Source organism: Python bivittatus, unplaced genomic scaffold (assembly GCF_059951505.1).
Source record: "Python bivittatus isolate LINGU-HERP-01145 unplaced genomic scaffold, Pbiv_v1 ctg000480_np1212, whole genome shotgun sequence".
NCBI classification, from domain to species: domain Eukaryota; kingdom Metazoa; phylum Chordata; class Lepidosauria; order Squamata; family Pythonidae; genus Python; species Python bivittatus.
This window is the reverse complement of record NW_028277075.1, coordinates 53,175,359-53,191,439: the sequence shown is the minus strand read 5'-3', so window position 1 is coordinate 53,191,439 and position 16,081 is coordinate 53,175,359. Positions and strand designations below refer to the sequence as shown.

General features: G+C 40.0%; 1 protein-coding gene across 1 annotated transcript in view; it reads left to right on the top strand.

Moving 5' to 3' along the window:
- LOC103059454 (F-actin-monooxygenase MICAL2-like) overlaps positions 1 to 16,081 on the top strand; it is a 43,334-nt gene that overhangs the window by 10,943 nt on the left and 16,310 nt on the right. The window contains exons 6-7 of the mRNA XM_088145924.1: positions 1,498 to 2,857; positions 5,596 to 5,693. Coding sequence (XP_088002050.1) covers positions 1,498 to 2,857; positions 5,596 to 5,693 — 1,458 coding nt within the window. The remainder of the gene's footprint in view (positions 1 to 1,497; positions 2,858 to 5,595; positions 5,694 to 16,081) is intronic.

Below are 16,081 nucleotides of genomic sequence, written 5' to 3'. Positions count from 1 at the left end.
CCCCTACAGTATTTTTCAGTTCATAAGAAAACATATATCCTGTCTCAATAATACAATAACACATGTAATATTAGAACTGAGAGAACATAATTAACATGGGCTGTACATATAAAAGGACATAAATATAAACTCTTTTATGAGGAGAAATACTTGACTTTAAAAGTGGGGCCACTGCCAGTTGGTGTCCCTTCTCTAATTATAATTTTAATTCTTTAAATATTTCTATAGTGCTTGTCTTACAAAACATTCTCATGCAGAAAACAGCGTTCCTTATGTTTCTCTGTGGCCATTTATTAAAGTAGATATAGGAACATTCATTGTTTATCACATTCCAAGTTTCACTGACCTCCCTCAATAGAGCCTGCAAAGAAAAGAGCTCTGTGTTATAATACCTTTTCCTGCACCTGCTACAGTTAGGGCCCAGTGGGATGAGATGTGATAGAAGCTGACAATGGCTACACAGGCTTCAGGTAACACTGTCTGAGGACTGCTTCAGATTATGGGAGTTCATATGAGTGCCTAGTCCAGAACTGAAAAGGCAGAGTTGCACAGAACAATGTTCTTCTGCCAATATATCTCTAACTTGCTGTACATTTTTATAGGTGCAGGGAAACTATCCATGCAATCTCTTTTCTGGCATAGTTATATTTGGAGAGCTGTATAATTTAGGGATCCTGCTAAGAAAGGGGACATAGTCCCCAATCTTCCAGAGCAGATTTTGGAAGAAACTGGTGAGGGAGTTGATGAAGATTGCTCTCTCCTCCATTTCACGGCAGGGTTTCCTCTAGTGGATCATATGTTTCCAAAGTTCAAAAAAGATTCCCTCTGTGTCCAGGAGAGAGTTTTTGAGTTCAAGTTAAAGGGATTAAGGCTTTTAATCAATTTATAAAAACTGAAAGTTGTGGGCTAAAATGCATCAAGGTGGCCACTAGTCCAGTCCAGTGAGGGTCAAAGAGATGCTTTTGATCATTCAACCACCCTGCATAATTCACAACTCTTGGTCCTACTTCAGTTTGGCTGGAAATTCTTGTTTCAGACCTTTGCAGCTAAGCTCAGTAGTAAATTGCTAAGGTCCGTTCATCCATCCATCCATGCATGAATCCATCCAATGTAGTTCAGCTTTTAGTTCAGACAAGCTGTGTGTTTCTTGAGCCATGCAGTTGAGGAATAAGCATCTCTTAATAATGAGGAATGGTTGGAAGACAGAATCAGGAGGGCTGCATATTATCTAGCTGTGGTACAGCCTGTTGCAAATAGACTCCCACAATTATAACTCCACAAATATTTTTATTGCGCTCAGAGGCCCTTGGCTAAAATCACCATCAACAGTGTTCTTTTTCTGTTTTTATTGGAATGGCTTTCTGGCTCCCTCTTTTGTCTTGACATTTATACGTGCATTTTTAGAACTGATTTATTTCAAAATCCTCCCCAAATAGAAGCATGGCTGATGAGCTACATTTTTCCTCTAAAAATAACCATTTTATGCATTCCTTACAGCTGACGTCTCCCAACAAAATTCCAGAAATGAGAGCACATTTGCAACCTCATAGCCCAGAATTTCAATTCAAAGAAAAAGCCACAGATGTATCTGGAAAAATCCCTTTCTATATTCCTCATTCCTGTTGCGCAGATAGTTATCCAGTGGCACATGGTGAATCCCTTTCTCATGCTGACTGGACTTCAGTTCCCAGTCCCCTTAAACCTGGAGCCAACCACTGTGGTGCTGATGAGCAATATGAAGGAAATGAGGCAGTAAATAGTCAGCAACTGACTTCAAGATTGTTTACAAAAAACTCAGATACATCCTCTGTAAACCTTGATGAAGGAGATAAAACTGCTTTGGTGCCTGCCAAAGAACAGCAAAACAGACACTTAAACAAAGCTAAAAGTAAAATAATGAGGAAGTTAACTCTTTCAATGGAGCGGCAGGCCAGAGCCCTTGCTCTGAACAATTCTCAGCTAGATGGGGCAAGAATTGCAGATCAAGGCCAAGGAATTCCAGGGCCAAAGAACGCTTATTTTACTGGAGATGAGCACATTCCAAAGCAACTTAGTTATGATAGGTCTCCTAAATTCTTGGATAACCATTTGCCAGTTTTGGTTCCTGAGCACAAACATCCAAAATACGTTGATAAATGTCCAAAGAAATGCATGGCTGCTCAGCCTAAATGGTCACTGAAGGTAATGGCCAATGCCATTAAAAAATCCATCCTTACTTCTCCTTCAGAAGGTTTGAAAAAAAGCCAGGACGCACATACCAAACTTCCTCTGGAAAACGCCTCCTTCAATTTCCCTCATAGCCTGGTTCATCCTGAGAATTTGGAAAATACTAAGGATCAGGAAGACTCCAATGCAGAAATGCAGGATTTCTTTGTGTTGAGTACTAAAGAACAGGGCTTTGGACCTGGGAGTTCAGATATCTCTAATTTTTCCAGGAGTCCAATTGAAGGTTGTCTGTATGATGATAAAAGCTCATATTCTCCAGAATACAATGTGCATATGTGCTCATCCAGCAGTACTCACCAATCTGAACCTTCTTACTCTAATGAAATTGATGTTCCCATGCTTTTAGAAAGATTTACCCTTAAAGAAAATAGCCGGAAGTCATCCACTGATGATTGGCATGCTTGTAATCAAAAGAACATGCTATATTCATCTTTAAGGCATAAAAAGAAAAGTGATGATGCCATCTTAGATGGTCCAGTTCAAAGGAACAATGTGTGGAATCTGTTCAGTAATTTGAGGAATAAAGAAGATGACAACGTTGAAAGCCCTTTGTTAATGCCAGCTGTCCCTCCGGCTACCATCATTGATGTTGATGAAGTACTAAGTAATTCTTCCAAAGGAGAATATTTGGGTAAGCATGCTATTTAAAAGTATTTTAAATTAAGGATAACATGTTATCCTATCGAAGCATATATTTTGCTACCGTATTGGGATCTGTCCTCCAATTTTCCCTGTGAAAGAGATTTTGGTTTTTTAGGTCATTTTCAGGATACTTTAGAATTTTCTTTAGAATTTCTTTTGGTGGTGTTCTTGAACTTCCTTTATTTCATCAAGTGAGCAGAGGGTTGGGTTATGATTGCTTGTTTCATATCTGCCCAGCATTCTGCAAACTTCTTGGCTGCTCGTCTCCTAGATTAAAAAGGCTTCATAGAAGACAGTCCTGCTTTGATGTCTTCCCTTGAGATTTAATTGAAATGTGGCAAGTTAGGCCAATAGAGAGGTGATTTTATATCATGAAAATAATGAAGAGTGGTAATCTTACATGTAGAGATCTAGCATGGCTTACCCTCCAAAACTGTATGCTGAAAATCAGGAAATCAATTGGCTACATCACATTTAAATTAAATGCAAGAACTCCACACACAAATAATGAAAGATTTCCAGATGGTTTTCTCCTCTTTTATATTTTTCTGAAAGCAGTTTCTTTTCTATGAAATTGAATGAGAGTGATAAAAAAATGCAGAATAATACAAAATAATGCAGAATAATATAGAAAAATGGGAGACATCAAGGATTCCTAACAATCTTGGTCTAGTAGAACATCTACAGGGAAGGTTCAGATTGCTCTCTTTCAGTTCTGAAGATGGCAAAGGAATTAAATTCTTGCATTCCTTAACTATTTAGCTGGACTGTCATGTACATATGTATCTAGTAACCTAACGAACTTACTAGGTTGGGCAAGAATCAATTGTCTGTGTGAGGAAGAGGGGCTACTCATTCACTGTATAGATAGTTTGAGGGGACCTTTCCTATTTTTATGCTCAGCAGTGAATGTAGCATGATGTGATAGGACTTTAGCTACAGTAGGAACTCCTACTGTACCCTAACTCTAACTCCTAACCCAGTATTCCAGCATTGCTTGAAGTTATGCAAGAATGCCAAGTATTACAAAGACTTGACTATTCCATCAGACCAATTTTGAATCTACACACAAAAAGACACTAGCTGCATTCTCATTTTGGCCTTTGCTCTGAAGCTTCTCTCTTTAGATGCAGATTAACCCTAATTTATCTTAACTGAAAATAGTTTATGAACTTTGACTTAGCTTTCAGGTGGATTTCATGGAATTCTTTCATGAAATTTACTTGAATTCATTTCCAATATAGCATTGTTACAAGGAATGTCTTTTCTCAGAGGTTCCCTGGTATTCCTTGCACATTTTAGCATGCTGTAAGCTGTAGGAATACAAAATATATTCCACTACTATTTGGATGATTCTGTCATCCTCAAAGGTTTCAGATTCAGAGTCATATTTAACACCAGCCCGTAATATGGGGCTTTATTCTCCATTTCAGTTGTTTTCTAATGTGTTTTTCTGTCACTTTGTGAACTATCAGGACATTTTCTCTATCTATAGCTCCTGGCCTTAATGGTAGGTACTGCTCTTTTATGCCCTCTTCGGCTTAAAATGCACTCTAGCAGGATGAGCTGTTGAGGGTAGCACATATAAAAATAACCTTCCTGGATCACAACCTTCCATTGTGTGGCTAGGCCCTCCCAAAATAATATTTTCTCCCCCGAATGCAAAACAACATCTCTGCATGCTTGCACAAAATGCATTTCTGCCATCAGTTATAGCAAATTCACAGTTACTTGTCTGATATTAAGCAAGAAGCCCTCAATCACCTTAAACAATGTGTCCTTGTCACTCATGCCCTGAACATAGTGAATCCAGGTGTTAATCATTAATCTTGCGGCAAATTAAGTGCAGCAGATGTTCCTTGCGCTTCTGTTGTTTAGTTTATCAAGAGGAGGGAGATATGAATTACACAAGTAAATTGTTAGGAGGACAGGTTTAGTCCCTGTTAAGACATCATGTTGATGAGCCAGGTAACAAGCAGAGTTAGGGCATAACAATGAAATCAACTTGGAATGCAAGTTATTCCCAGACATCCTCCTTCCATTCCCATTGGGAGGATTTTTGTGTTGTTGCAATGTGCACGTTTATAAACAGCATCTACTATTTAATGCCTGCTGTGATAATCTTGAGAGAGTGAAAATACAAGTGACATTTATTTAGATCTCATTAATGAAATATTTATGCTGCAGGAGGCTGAATGATAAAGCCTCCATCAAGAAGTCCATTTGCTTCTGATTATATTTGTGACTTCTTTAAAAATATGACCAGACATTCTGACGCCAGCTATTTTACATTGAGCAGATGTCACAGAAGAAAAATGGGTGCCAGATGCTACAAGCCACATAAGAGTAATTTGTTTAAGAGCTGGCTCAGTCTTGGTGCATTCAATTATGCCACATGGTGAGTCCTGGACAATCACTAGATAATGTGGCTAACTTGAGATATGCATTTTAATAACAGATCTAATTTTTAATGTAGGGAGAGCCATTGTTTGCACATAAAATGTGATATGTTTGAATTGCGGGGATGACCACAGGATTGCCAAACAGTGAAGGCCTTGAACGGTAGCCAAAACTTAATTAATATAATCAGTCAGTTTTACAAATTGTTGTTGGGTATAGCCTTGAGAAGCTACAGGCAGGTGCAGCATAAGCGGTTGCAGCCGGATCCATTCAAAGTTTGGGAAAAGAGTAAAGGTTGCATCACTGAGCCTTTTGTTCCTCTTTCAGGATCTGACTGTCTACCTGCCAGGAAACAAGCAGCAATTGACTACTGTTCATCATCCTCTGATGGTGAACTGGAATATCAGTCTTCGCTGCCGCTCAAGGTAAATTGTTAAAAGGCTCTTTCCCTCCAAATGTTTATTGTTTGCACGTCATTTTAGAAAAAAAAATTATCTACAGTTAATGCTATCCTCTATTCGTCTGTCCAGTAGTATATTATTGAATCTTAAGGATGAAAGGGGATTACAGTTGCTCCGATCTCCCACAGGGTTGGCACAAATGACCACCTATTTTTCTAGAGGACTTCTTTGAATACTGGAATACTACATTAATAGCTTGAGGTACCAGAAAGAGACTAAGACTGGATGAGGAGAGTCAACTAAGTGCAATAATTAAATAGGCAATCATATTCTAGGGTTGTAATTTCTTTGTAGCAGAGCTTACTTCGTGGGCCAAAATCTTAAAAGTAGCATTCCATGGAGTCCAGTTTGAGTCTAGGAAACCACAAGGACACATCCATGTAGTTTTCTAGGCAGCAGTTTGCAAGTGGCTTGCCACGGTCTTCTTCCAGGATGTATTTTCAACTTAGTCTAGTTTACATACCTCTGGGATTTCTTCTTGGTGGTCTTCCATCTAAGGACTAACCAGGTCCAACCCCGCATAACTTATTTTGAAATCAGCTAAAGTCAGTTGGAAGCTGCCACCTACTGAGAACGGACACATTATTAAGTAGCAAGTTGAAACTAGTTGGAAAATATTTACTTGCTGAAGCACTTCTGCCATGCAACCATTAAGAAGCTCTTGTCAATTACTAAAGAGCAGTGGGGAACACTCCCTCTCTTACTTCACCACCTATGATTATTCCAGTGTGAAGGTGGGCAACCTTTTGTTTCCCAGTGACACACAGAACATTTAAGGGGAATGAAGGCTGCAGTGGGGCAGGCAGGGGGAGAATGAAGCAGAGTGGATAAGGTAGTATCATTCAGGTGGACAAAGCCAGGATTTTCTGTTCCTTTCCAGAGTTTTGCTAGGAAACAGTACCATCGGTTTCAGCACTTGCAGGCTCCAGAGAGTTCCAAAAAGAGTGTTAGGATAAAAGGCAGTTGCCGCTGTGATTCTAATAGTCTGGGTTGACATTACTCTATATATGGCGCTAAGCTCCACTCCGGGCACTGGCCAGGCTAGTGGGGAGTGCTGAAAACTGCAATCTGGGGAGCCAGAGGCTTTTGTGTGATCCCAAAAGCTCCCTCCTCATTGGCCTCAGCCAAAAAAAAAAAAAGAGTCCTGGGAATTCCTGGAATTCCTGGAAGCTTGGCATTCAGCCCATCAGCCATCAATAGACACGTAGAGATAAATTCAAAAGGGACAATAAAAAAGCTAAGAAGTAAGCAAAAGGATCAGAACACATCCTCTCCAGCAGCCAACACTCAGATAAGCAGGGATTAACACCAGACAAACAATCAAGCAGAAAACAATACCCCAGTCAAGGACCTACCAAGGAGAAAACCACACCCCCACCAACACTGGCAGGGCAAGCTATTATGTGTAAACGGGGAGCAAACCAACCCCAGGCTCACTAACATGGATGATGTTACCTAGTCAGGTGATGAAACATCTGCAAGCAAACAAGCTCAGACAACACCAAGAACTCCACAAAAAAAAAGAAAGAAAGAAAGAAAGAAAAAAAGCTGGACATAAGAAAAATGCAGTGCAGATTAGAATGAGGACAAAGGGGAAACATTGATAAAAGAAAAACATCAAGTATATGTTTAAGGCTTGGGCATTAATTTTATATAATATGAAACAGGTCTGTTTATGTTTTAAATGGCATCTTTTCTTTGATTCTGCTTGATGACAAAATGAGTTGAATAGATACATGCATTTAAAATAGCTGGTCTGGAATGATTTGCCTTCAGTTAATAGTGTGTGTGTGTGTGTGTGTGTGTGTGTGTGTGTAAGAGTATGCATATATATGTACACACACGTACTTCCATCTCAGGGGTGGTATAAAGATAGATAAATAGATAGACAGACAGAATGTGCGGTCTGCCTGCTGCTAAGGCTTTCTTACTATTTCTTGGAAGCATCTGGCTGGCTACTACTTTTTGTCGATGCTTTTCATTTATTAAATATTTATGCCCAGCCTTTTTTAGTTTCAGTTCCACCTATTTTTTCCCCAGGCCCTTCCAGCTCTTTGAACACAACTTTTCAGCATACTACACACGATTGAATATGGCACTCAGCCACAAAAATATAGTTCACCCTTGTGGATTCTCCTTGTGAGATGCTTTGAATGGCTGTAGGGGGTCTTTTTCTTTATTTAATTTAAATCAAAATAAATGCTGATGACCTGAACGCAACACCCAATTTTGCAAATGCTCTCCTGCCTATTATTTCACATATTTAAGGTATGGATTTACTTGTGAGCTGCCCGGAGTCTTTGCGAGTCGGGTGGCATACAAATTTAATAAATAAACGAACAAAGGACAAACTCAAGACAGCAGAAAATGAAGAGAACTTGGCAAGGAACATTGCATGGAGAAACAGATAAAACAGGCAACAGGTAGGATGCAAAGAGGGTGTTATGGGATATTAAAATGAGAGAAGTACAAAGAGAAAAAGAATATAAAAGAAGATATTGTATTAAACATGGCATTTCAAATCAGTGAAATAAAGATTTACTGCCAGGGAGGGAGTACTCACTGATCTACCTATTCATTTTTTAAATATAGGTCTAAAAGTGGAGACTCAAGCAACTGGAGGAATTAAAAAAACAGTGTATTACTGGGCTTATTATTTTAAAAAAGAGCCCAGAGAAATGTAGGTGCCTCAGGGAAAGAAAAACAGTATTTCTTTTTAATTTCTTCCAGGTTTTAAACCAGTAACCTTATATTTGCATGGCAAGTATAATGACCACTACACTACGGAAACACTATAGTCCTGATAAAAAGTCACTCTAGAAGACATTAGAAACCAACAGAGCAAAAAGAAAGGAAAAGTTATTTTAAAGCTGGCTGTTATGCCTTTATATGTACTTTGAGGCTCTAACTTTGTATATATACATTTAATTTAGCATTGTGTTAAATTATTTATGTATTATGTATGTGTGTATGTGTGTGGAAAGAGAGAGAGAGAGAGAGCAAGCACCAATTTATTTCTTTTTTAAATTTGTTTATTACAAAAAGAAAAAAAATAAAAGTAGTTTAACAAAAAAGTGAAAAAAATGCAACAGAGAAAAAAGTGTTAATATATCATTATAATAATAAACAATTTCAATTCTACATATGCCTATCTCATACAAATATTATTCAAGTACATATATATTTCTAATAGATTTATATGATTATCATTATTTTTTTTTAACCCACTGTATTTTGTATAAACGAGTCCCATATTTCATTATACTTGTCCATACAAAGTCTACATCTACAGGCAATCCGCTCATAAGTGACAAGCACAATCAGGTCTTCAATCCATTGAATAAATGGAGCCATACTTGTATCTTTCCAATGCTGCAATATCAGTCTTTTGGCCACAGTAAGGGCACGGAGAATCCATTTACGTTTTCCATATGTCAAATTCCATGTACTAGGTATATAGTTCAAAAGAATATTATCCTCTGAAATTTTTAGCTTTTGTTGCACCATCATGTTTATATAGTCTACTATTTTCTCCCAAAACTTAGTAAATATAGGACACTGTAAAAACATATGTTTTAAAGAGGCATTGTCCTTATTACATCTCCAAGAAAATGCTGTTTTTGACAATCCTTTTCTATACAGACATAATAGAGTTCAGTAAATTCTAAATATTATTTTTTGTTATATAAGTCATAGTTTAAGGTCCACTGACACTCTTGCTACAGAAGTTGACACTCTCCCATTGTTTAGGCAATATAGAAACCTCTAATTCTTTATTCTACTCATCCTTTAACATCTGCATATGAAATTGATTTATTGATAACAAATACCTGTAAAAACTAATAGTAGGTTTTTTAGTTTTAAAGGATTTAACAAGTTGTTCTAATACCTCAGGTGTCTCAGAAGCTGAAAATGCTGCTGATCCAAACAATAATGTTAACAAATGTTGTAGTTGTAAATATTGCCACTGGGTTACATCTGATAGATGGTATTTATCTCTTAAGACAAAGTACATTAAAAATTCATCTTCATCATCTATCAGTTGGTCCAATGTCAAGATCCCCGCTTCCATCCAATTTTTCCATATCACCATCTTTTTCCCAATTTTTAAAGTTGGATTCCCCTTCATGGATCACTGCCTTGTCGTGGCGAAGGGGCTTGCGTAACTCAGTGAAGCCATGAGCTATACCGTGCAGGGCCACCCAAGACAGACAGGTCATGACAGAGAGTTCTGACAAAATGTGGTCCACTGGAGAAGGAAATGGCAACCCACTCCAGTATCCTTGCCAAGAAAACCCCATGGACAATGTTAAAAGGCTAAAAGATATGATGCCGGAAGATGAGCCCCTCAGGTCGGAAGGTGTCCAATATGCTACTGGGGAAGAGCAGAGGGCATTTCCAAGTAGCTCCAGAAAGAGTGAAGCGGCTGGGCCAAAGCCGAAAGGACGTTCAGCTGTGGATGTATCTGGAAGCGAAAAGAAGGTCCGATGCTGTAAAGAACAATATTGTATAGGTACCTGGAATGTAAGATCTATGAACCAAGGCAAGCTGGATGTGGTCAAACATGAGATGACAAGATTGAACGTCGACATCTTGGGAATCAGCGAACTGAAATGGACGGGAATGGGTGAATTTAATTCGGGTGACCATTATATCTACTACTGTGGGCAAGAAACCCTTAGAAGAAATGGAGTTGCACTCATAGTGAATAAGAGAGTGGGAAAGGCAGTAATGGGGTACAACCTCAAAAACGATAGAATGATCTCAGTGCGTATCCAAGGCAAACCATTCAATATCACAGTCATCCAAGTCTATGCCCCAACCACTGATGCTGAAGAAGCTGAAGTTGACCGCTTCTATGAAGACCTACAACACCTTCTAGAACTAGCACCAAAAAGATGTCCTTTTCATCATAGGGGATTGGAATGCTAAAGTAGGAAGTCAAGGAGTAATCGGAATAACAGGCAAGTTTGGCCTTGGAGTACAAAATGAAGCAGGGCAAAGGCTAATAGAGTTCTGTCAAGAGAACAAGCTAGTCATAGCAAACACTCTTTTCCAACAACACAAGAGACGACTCTACACATGGACATCACCAGATGGTCAATACCGAAACCAGATTGATTATATACTTTGCAGCCAAAGATGGAGAAGCTCTATACAGACAGCAAAAACAAGACCAGGAGCTGACTGTGGCTCAGATCATGAGCTTCTTACTGCAAAATTTAGGCTTAAATTGAAGAATGTAGGGAAAACCACTAGACCACTCAGGTATGACTTAGATCATATTCCTTGTGAGTACACAGTGAAGGTGATGAATAGATTTAGAGGATTAGATTTGGTAGACAGAGTGCCTGAAGAACTATGGACGGAGGTCCGTAACATTGTACAGGAGGCAGCAACTAAAACCATCCCAAAGAAAAAGAAATGCAAGAAAGCAAAATGGCTGTCTGATGAGGCTTTACAAATAGCTGTGGAAAGAAGGAATGCGAAAAGCAAGGGTGAAAGGGAAAGATATAAGCAACTGAATGCAGATTTCCAGAGAATAGCCAGGAGAGATAAGAAGGCCTTCTTAAATGAACAATGCAAAGAAATCGAGGAAAACAATAGAATGGGGAAGACTAGAGATCTCTACAAGAAAATTGGAGATATGAAAGGAACGTTTAGTGCAAAGATGGGCATGATAAAGGACAAAAAAGGCAGGGACCTAACAGAAGCAGAAGAGATTAAGAAGAGGTGGCAAGAATACACAGAAGAACTATACAAGAAAGATCTTAATGTCCCTGATGTCCACGCTGGTGTGATCACTGACCTTGAGCCAGACATCCTAGAGAGTGAAGTCAAGTGGGCCTTAGGAAGCATTGCTAACAACAAAGCTAGTGGAGATGACAGTATTCCAGCTGAGTTATTTAAAATACTAAAAGATGATGGTGTTAAAGTGCTGCACTCAATATGCCAGCAAGTTTGGAAAACGCAACAGTGGCCACGGGATTGGAAAAGGTCAGTTTACGTTCCAATTCCAAAGAAGGGCAACGCCAAAGAATGCTCAAACTATCGCACAATTGCACTCATTTCACATGCTAGCAAGGTTATGCTCAAAATCCTACAAGCTAGGCTTCAGCAATACATGAACCGAGAACTACCGGATGTACAAGCTGGGTTTCGAAGAGGCAGAGGAACTAGAGATCAAATCGCCAACATTCGCTGGATCATGGAGAAAGCACGAGAGTTCCAGAAAAATATCTACTTCTGCTTCATTGACTATGCAAAAGCCTTTGATTGTGTGGATCACAACAAACTGTGGCAAATTCTTAAAGAGATGGGAATACCAGACCACCTTACCTGTCTCCTGAGAAATCTGTATGCGGGCCAAGAAGCAACAGTTAGAACCGGTCATGGAACAACCGATTGGTTCAAAATAGGGAAAGGTGTACGACAAGGCTGTATACTGTCACCCTGCTTATTTAACCTATATGCAGAGTACATCATGAGAAATGCCAGGCTGGAAGAATCACAAGCCGGAATTAAGATTGCAGGGAGAATCATCAACAACCTCAGATATGCGGACGATACCACCCTAATGGCAGAAAGTGAAGAAGAACTAAAGAGCCTCTTGATGAGGGTGAAAGAGGAGAGTGCAAAAGCTGGCTTGAAACTCAACATTAAAAAAACTAAGATCATGGCATCTGGACCCATCAATTCCTGGCAAATAGAAGGGGTAGAAATGGAAGCAGTAACAGACTTCATTTATTTGGGCTCCAAGATCACCGCAGACGGAGACTGCAGCCATGAAATTAAAAGACGCTTGCTCCTTGGGAGGAAAGCTATGGCAAGCCTAGATAGCATATTAAAAAGCAGAGACGTCACCTTGCCGACAAAGATCCGCATAGTCAAAGCTATGGTTTTTCCAGTAGTAATGTATGGCTGTGAGAGCTGGACCATAAAAAGGCCGAGTGCCGAAGAATTGATGCCTTTGAACTGTGGTGCTGGAGAAGACTCTTGAGAGTCCCCTGGACTGCTAGGAGGTCAAACCAGTCAATCTTAAAGGAAATCAACCCTGATTGCTCATTGGAAGGATCGATAATGAAGCTCAAGCTCAGATATTTTGGTCACCTAATGCGAAGAGAGATCTCTTTGGAGAAGACTCTGATGCTGGGAAAGATTGAAGGCAAAAGGAGAAGAGGACGGCAGAGGATGAGATGGTTAGATAGCATCACTGAAGCAATGAGCATGAAACTGAGCAAACTCAGGGAGGCAGTGAAGGACAGGAAGGCCTGGCGCAATATGGTTCATGGGGTCACGAAGAGTCGGACACGACTTAACGACTAAACAACAACAAAAGTTGGATTTCCCCATAAAGTCAATTTGGCATGGGAAAAAGGGACAAATCTTTTTTTATTAGACATTACATTCCATAGCTTTCTAACTGATGGAATTGTTTCCAGAGATATTAGAGTTTTAGTATATTTAGATCCTAATACTGTCCATCTGACCAAAGTTGTTATATATGTATATTCCAAAGTTGCTCATATTGAAAAATTAACACCACTTGTTGGCTCCCAGTATTTAATACTCGACAATAGATAAGCAACAGTTTAGTGTAGGGTTAAGGCACCAGGCTAGAAATTGGGAGACTGTGAGTTTGAGTCCCACCTGAGGCACAAAGACAGCTGGGTGACCTTGGGCCAGTCACTCTCTTTCAGCCCTGGGAAGGAGGCAATGGCAAACCACTTCCGAAATCTTGCCAAGAAAACTGTAGTGACTTGTCCTGGCAGTCATCAGGAATCAAGAATGGTTTTAAGGCACAAATGTTTGTGTGTGGGAGTGTGTGTACACACAAGTATATATGTCCATTTAGACCTACCCATAGGAAGGAAAGTGACTGGCATTTACTGAAATAGAAAGATGGGAGGATACAGCAGCCAGAGAATTGCCCAATTGGAAGATGTGGCTGTCTACTGTCTGGATGGCACACCCTGTAAACTCTTTCCAAAGTGTTTCAGTCTGGATTTTCTTAAGCTGCTTAGAGTCCAGTTAGCATGACAACTTGCAAAGGATAGGAGCAGCTTAAGGGTGTAGTATGGATATGCCCTTAATTAGTGGAGTTCACCAGGTAAATGTGGGCCCATCATTCTCCTCAGCTCAACTAGTTTTTAGAGTTGTTGCTGTGAAAATAAAATAAAAGGAGACATTCCCCCAGGAATGCTGCCCTACAGCAGAATAGGAATGCAATGAATATAACAATAACATGGAGGTTGGACATGAAACACCTGGCTGATCTTGTTTGGTCTCAGAAGTTAAGGAAGGCCTGATTAGTACTGAAATGGGAGACTAAGTACCAGAGTTGTAAGCTAGACTGGGAAATCGAAAAAACACACTGGAAACCATTTCCATAATTCTGCCAAGACGGCAGCATGATTGTGCCCATGAAGTCCCCAGGATCTGACCTTGAATCAAAGGAGACTTTATGTTATTTCACCACAGTCGTAAGACCATCTAACTCAGCAACCTGCTCTCACCATAATCTGTCACAGCTGTCCATCAAGTCTCTGGAGCCTGCCATCCATCTTCCACTGACTAAGCTAATATGAAATCATTGCAATCATTATACTATTGTGGATAGGCTATCATTAGGGTTTTCTCTTGAAGCAATGTTGAATCCCCTTTTTTGTTTGTAGTATGGTTTGAACCCGTCTTTTTAAAATACATCTGTCTAAGATTCTCCTGCTTCTCTCTGGAATATGAGTAGCAGCCACTGAAAGTCTGAAATGATCTTCCAGCTTGCTCTACGTCTCTGATAGTACAGAATCTCAGCCATTTCAGCCATTTGTGGCTGCTGCCCTGTCATCAGCTGTTTCACTGGCAGAACAACATGAAGGACAAGCCTCTTGAAGTTAGCCAACAAGCCAGCCAATGGGAATTGTACTAACCACCAAGCTGGAAAGGCAGGTGTGAAGCTTCTTCTTGACAGAAGCTTCTAGTTGTTCTCTCCCTGCATCCCCTCATTGCTTCTACAGCCCTTGGCTAACCTTCAAGAAAGGAGGTGGTTACAGTAGTGGGAAACAGCTCTCATGGCTGACTCTTAGGGCAGGTGGAGGCTTTGCCAGGAGTTGCTGGTTGGCAGAACAGCATGAAGGACAGGCTAACTTGGACAACACCAAAGAGGGCTGCCCCTTTGGGAAAACTGTGAAGGCTGTGCCTCTTTGTGGGAGTATGTGTCTGAATGCAGGTATTTTCCCATAGGTGTTTTCCCTTTCTTTCTCCTGAAAATGATTATGGAGCATGAGAGGATACTTCCAGGTGAATTTTCTAACTGCTGGGGGAGGTATTGAAGTCATCCTGGCTTAGAAGAGAGCAGAATTGGAGGCATTAGGCTGCAGAATGTCATACTCCATAATTGTGGTAAATGAGCTTGGAATATGGTTTTCTGCCCTTGCCATTCCTTTTTCTTTATGTAAATGTGGAAAATTAAATGTTCCCTGGGGATGGCAGTGGTGGCATTCTACTTTAGATGATCACTGATTAGGAATGAAGAATGACTGGGAATAAAAAATATCTAATGGCCAGAGAACATAGACTACTACGGGTCATCAGCTGGTTTCTAGGGATTTAGCTTCTATTTCTTATTCCCTGATGATGTTGCTGCTAAATGAAGTTCATAGTTAGACCTCACTTATTGATGACTTTATTGTGAATGAAGAAGATGATCTGGCATGTATTACTGAAACCTGGGTAGTGTGGGCTTGACATAGCTTTGCCCATCTGTGTTCTCAGTGCAGCTTTAGCCCAGCAATGGGGTTGTAGGGAGGGATTCCTGGTGGTCCATAGGAAATATCAACTCATTTACCAGAAAGTCTTTCCTAATTTGGGTGGCTAAGAGGGCTTTACCTGGTCCTAGGTCAAGATGGGGGATGTTAATTGGCTGCCTGATATTCTCCTTGGCTGAACAAGCTGAGTTGGTCTTTGATGCAGAGTTATAGAACTCTAGGATGAATTTATCATCCATGCTGAGACTACTGTATTAAGCTGGCTTGCGATGTCATGGTCTCCATGATAGCTGTTAAGTCTGCTTCAAATTATCATTAGGCCAGTCATAACTTTTCCTTCACACTGGGTCAGCTGCATGTTAAGGGTGTTAAGATTATCCAATTGGCCCAGGCAGATCACTATCTGGAGAGGGTGGTCTCATAGTGTCATTCCCTCTATCACTCTATAGCATTTGCCTGGGAGGATTTGCCAGAAGCTGGAGCTCATGATTCTGTTGATATCCTTGTTGACCCATGTAATGGAAAAATAGAACAGGCCATTGACAGAATCTTAAGTACCATTTCTGGTGCTGTAGAGCCATACTTTTT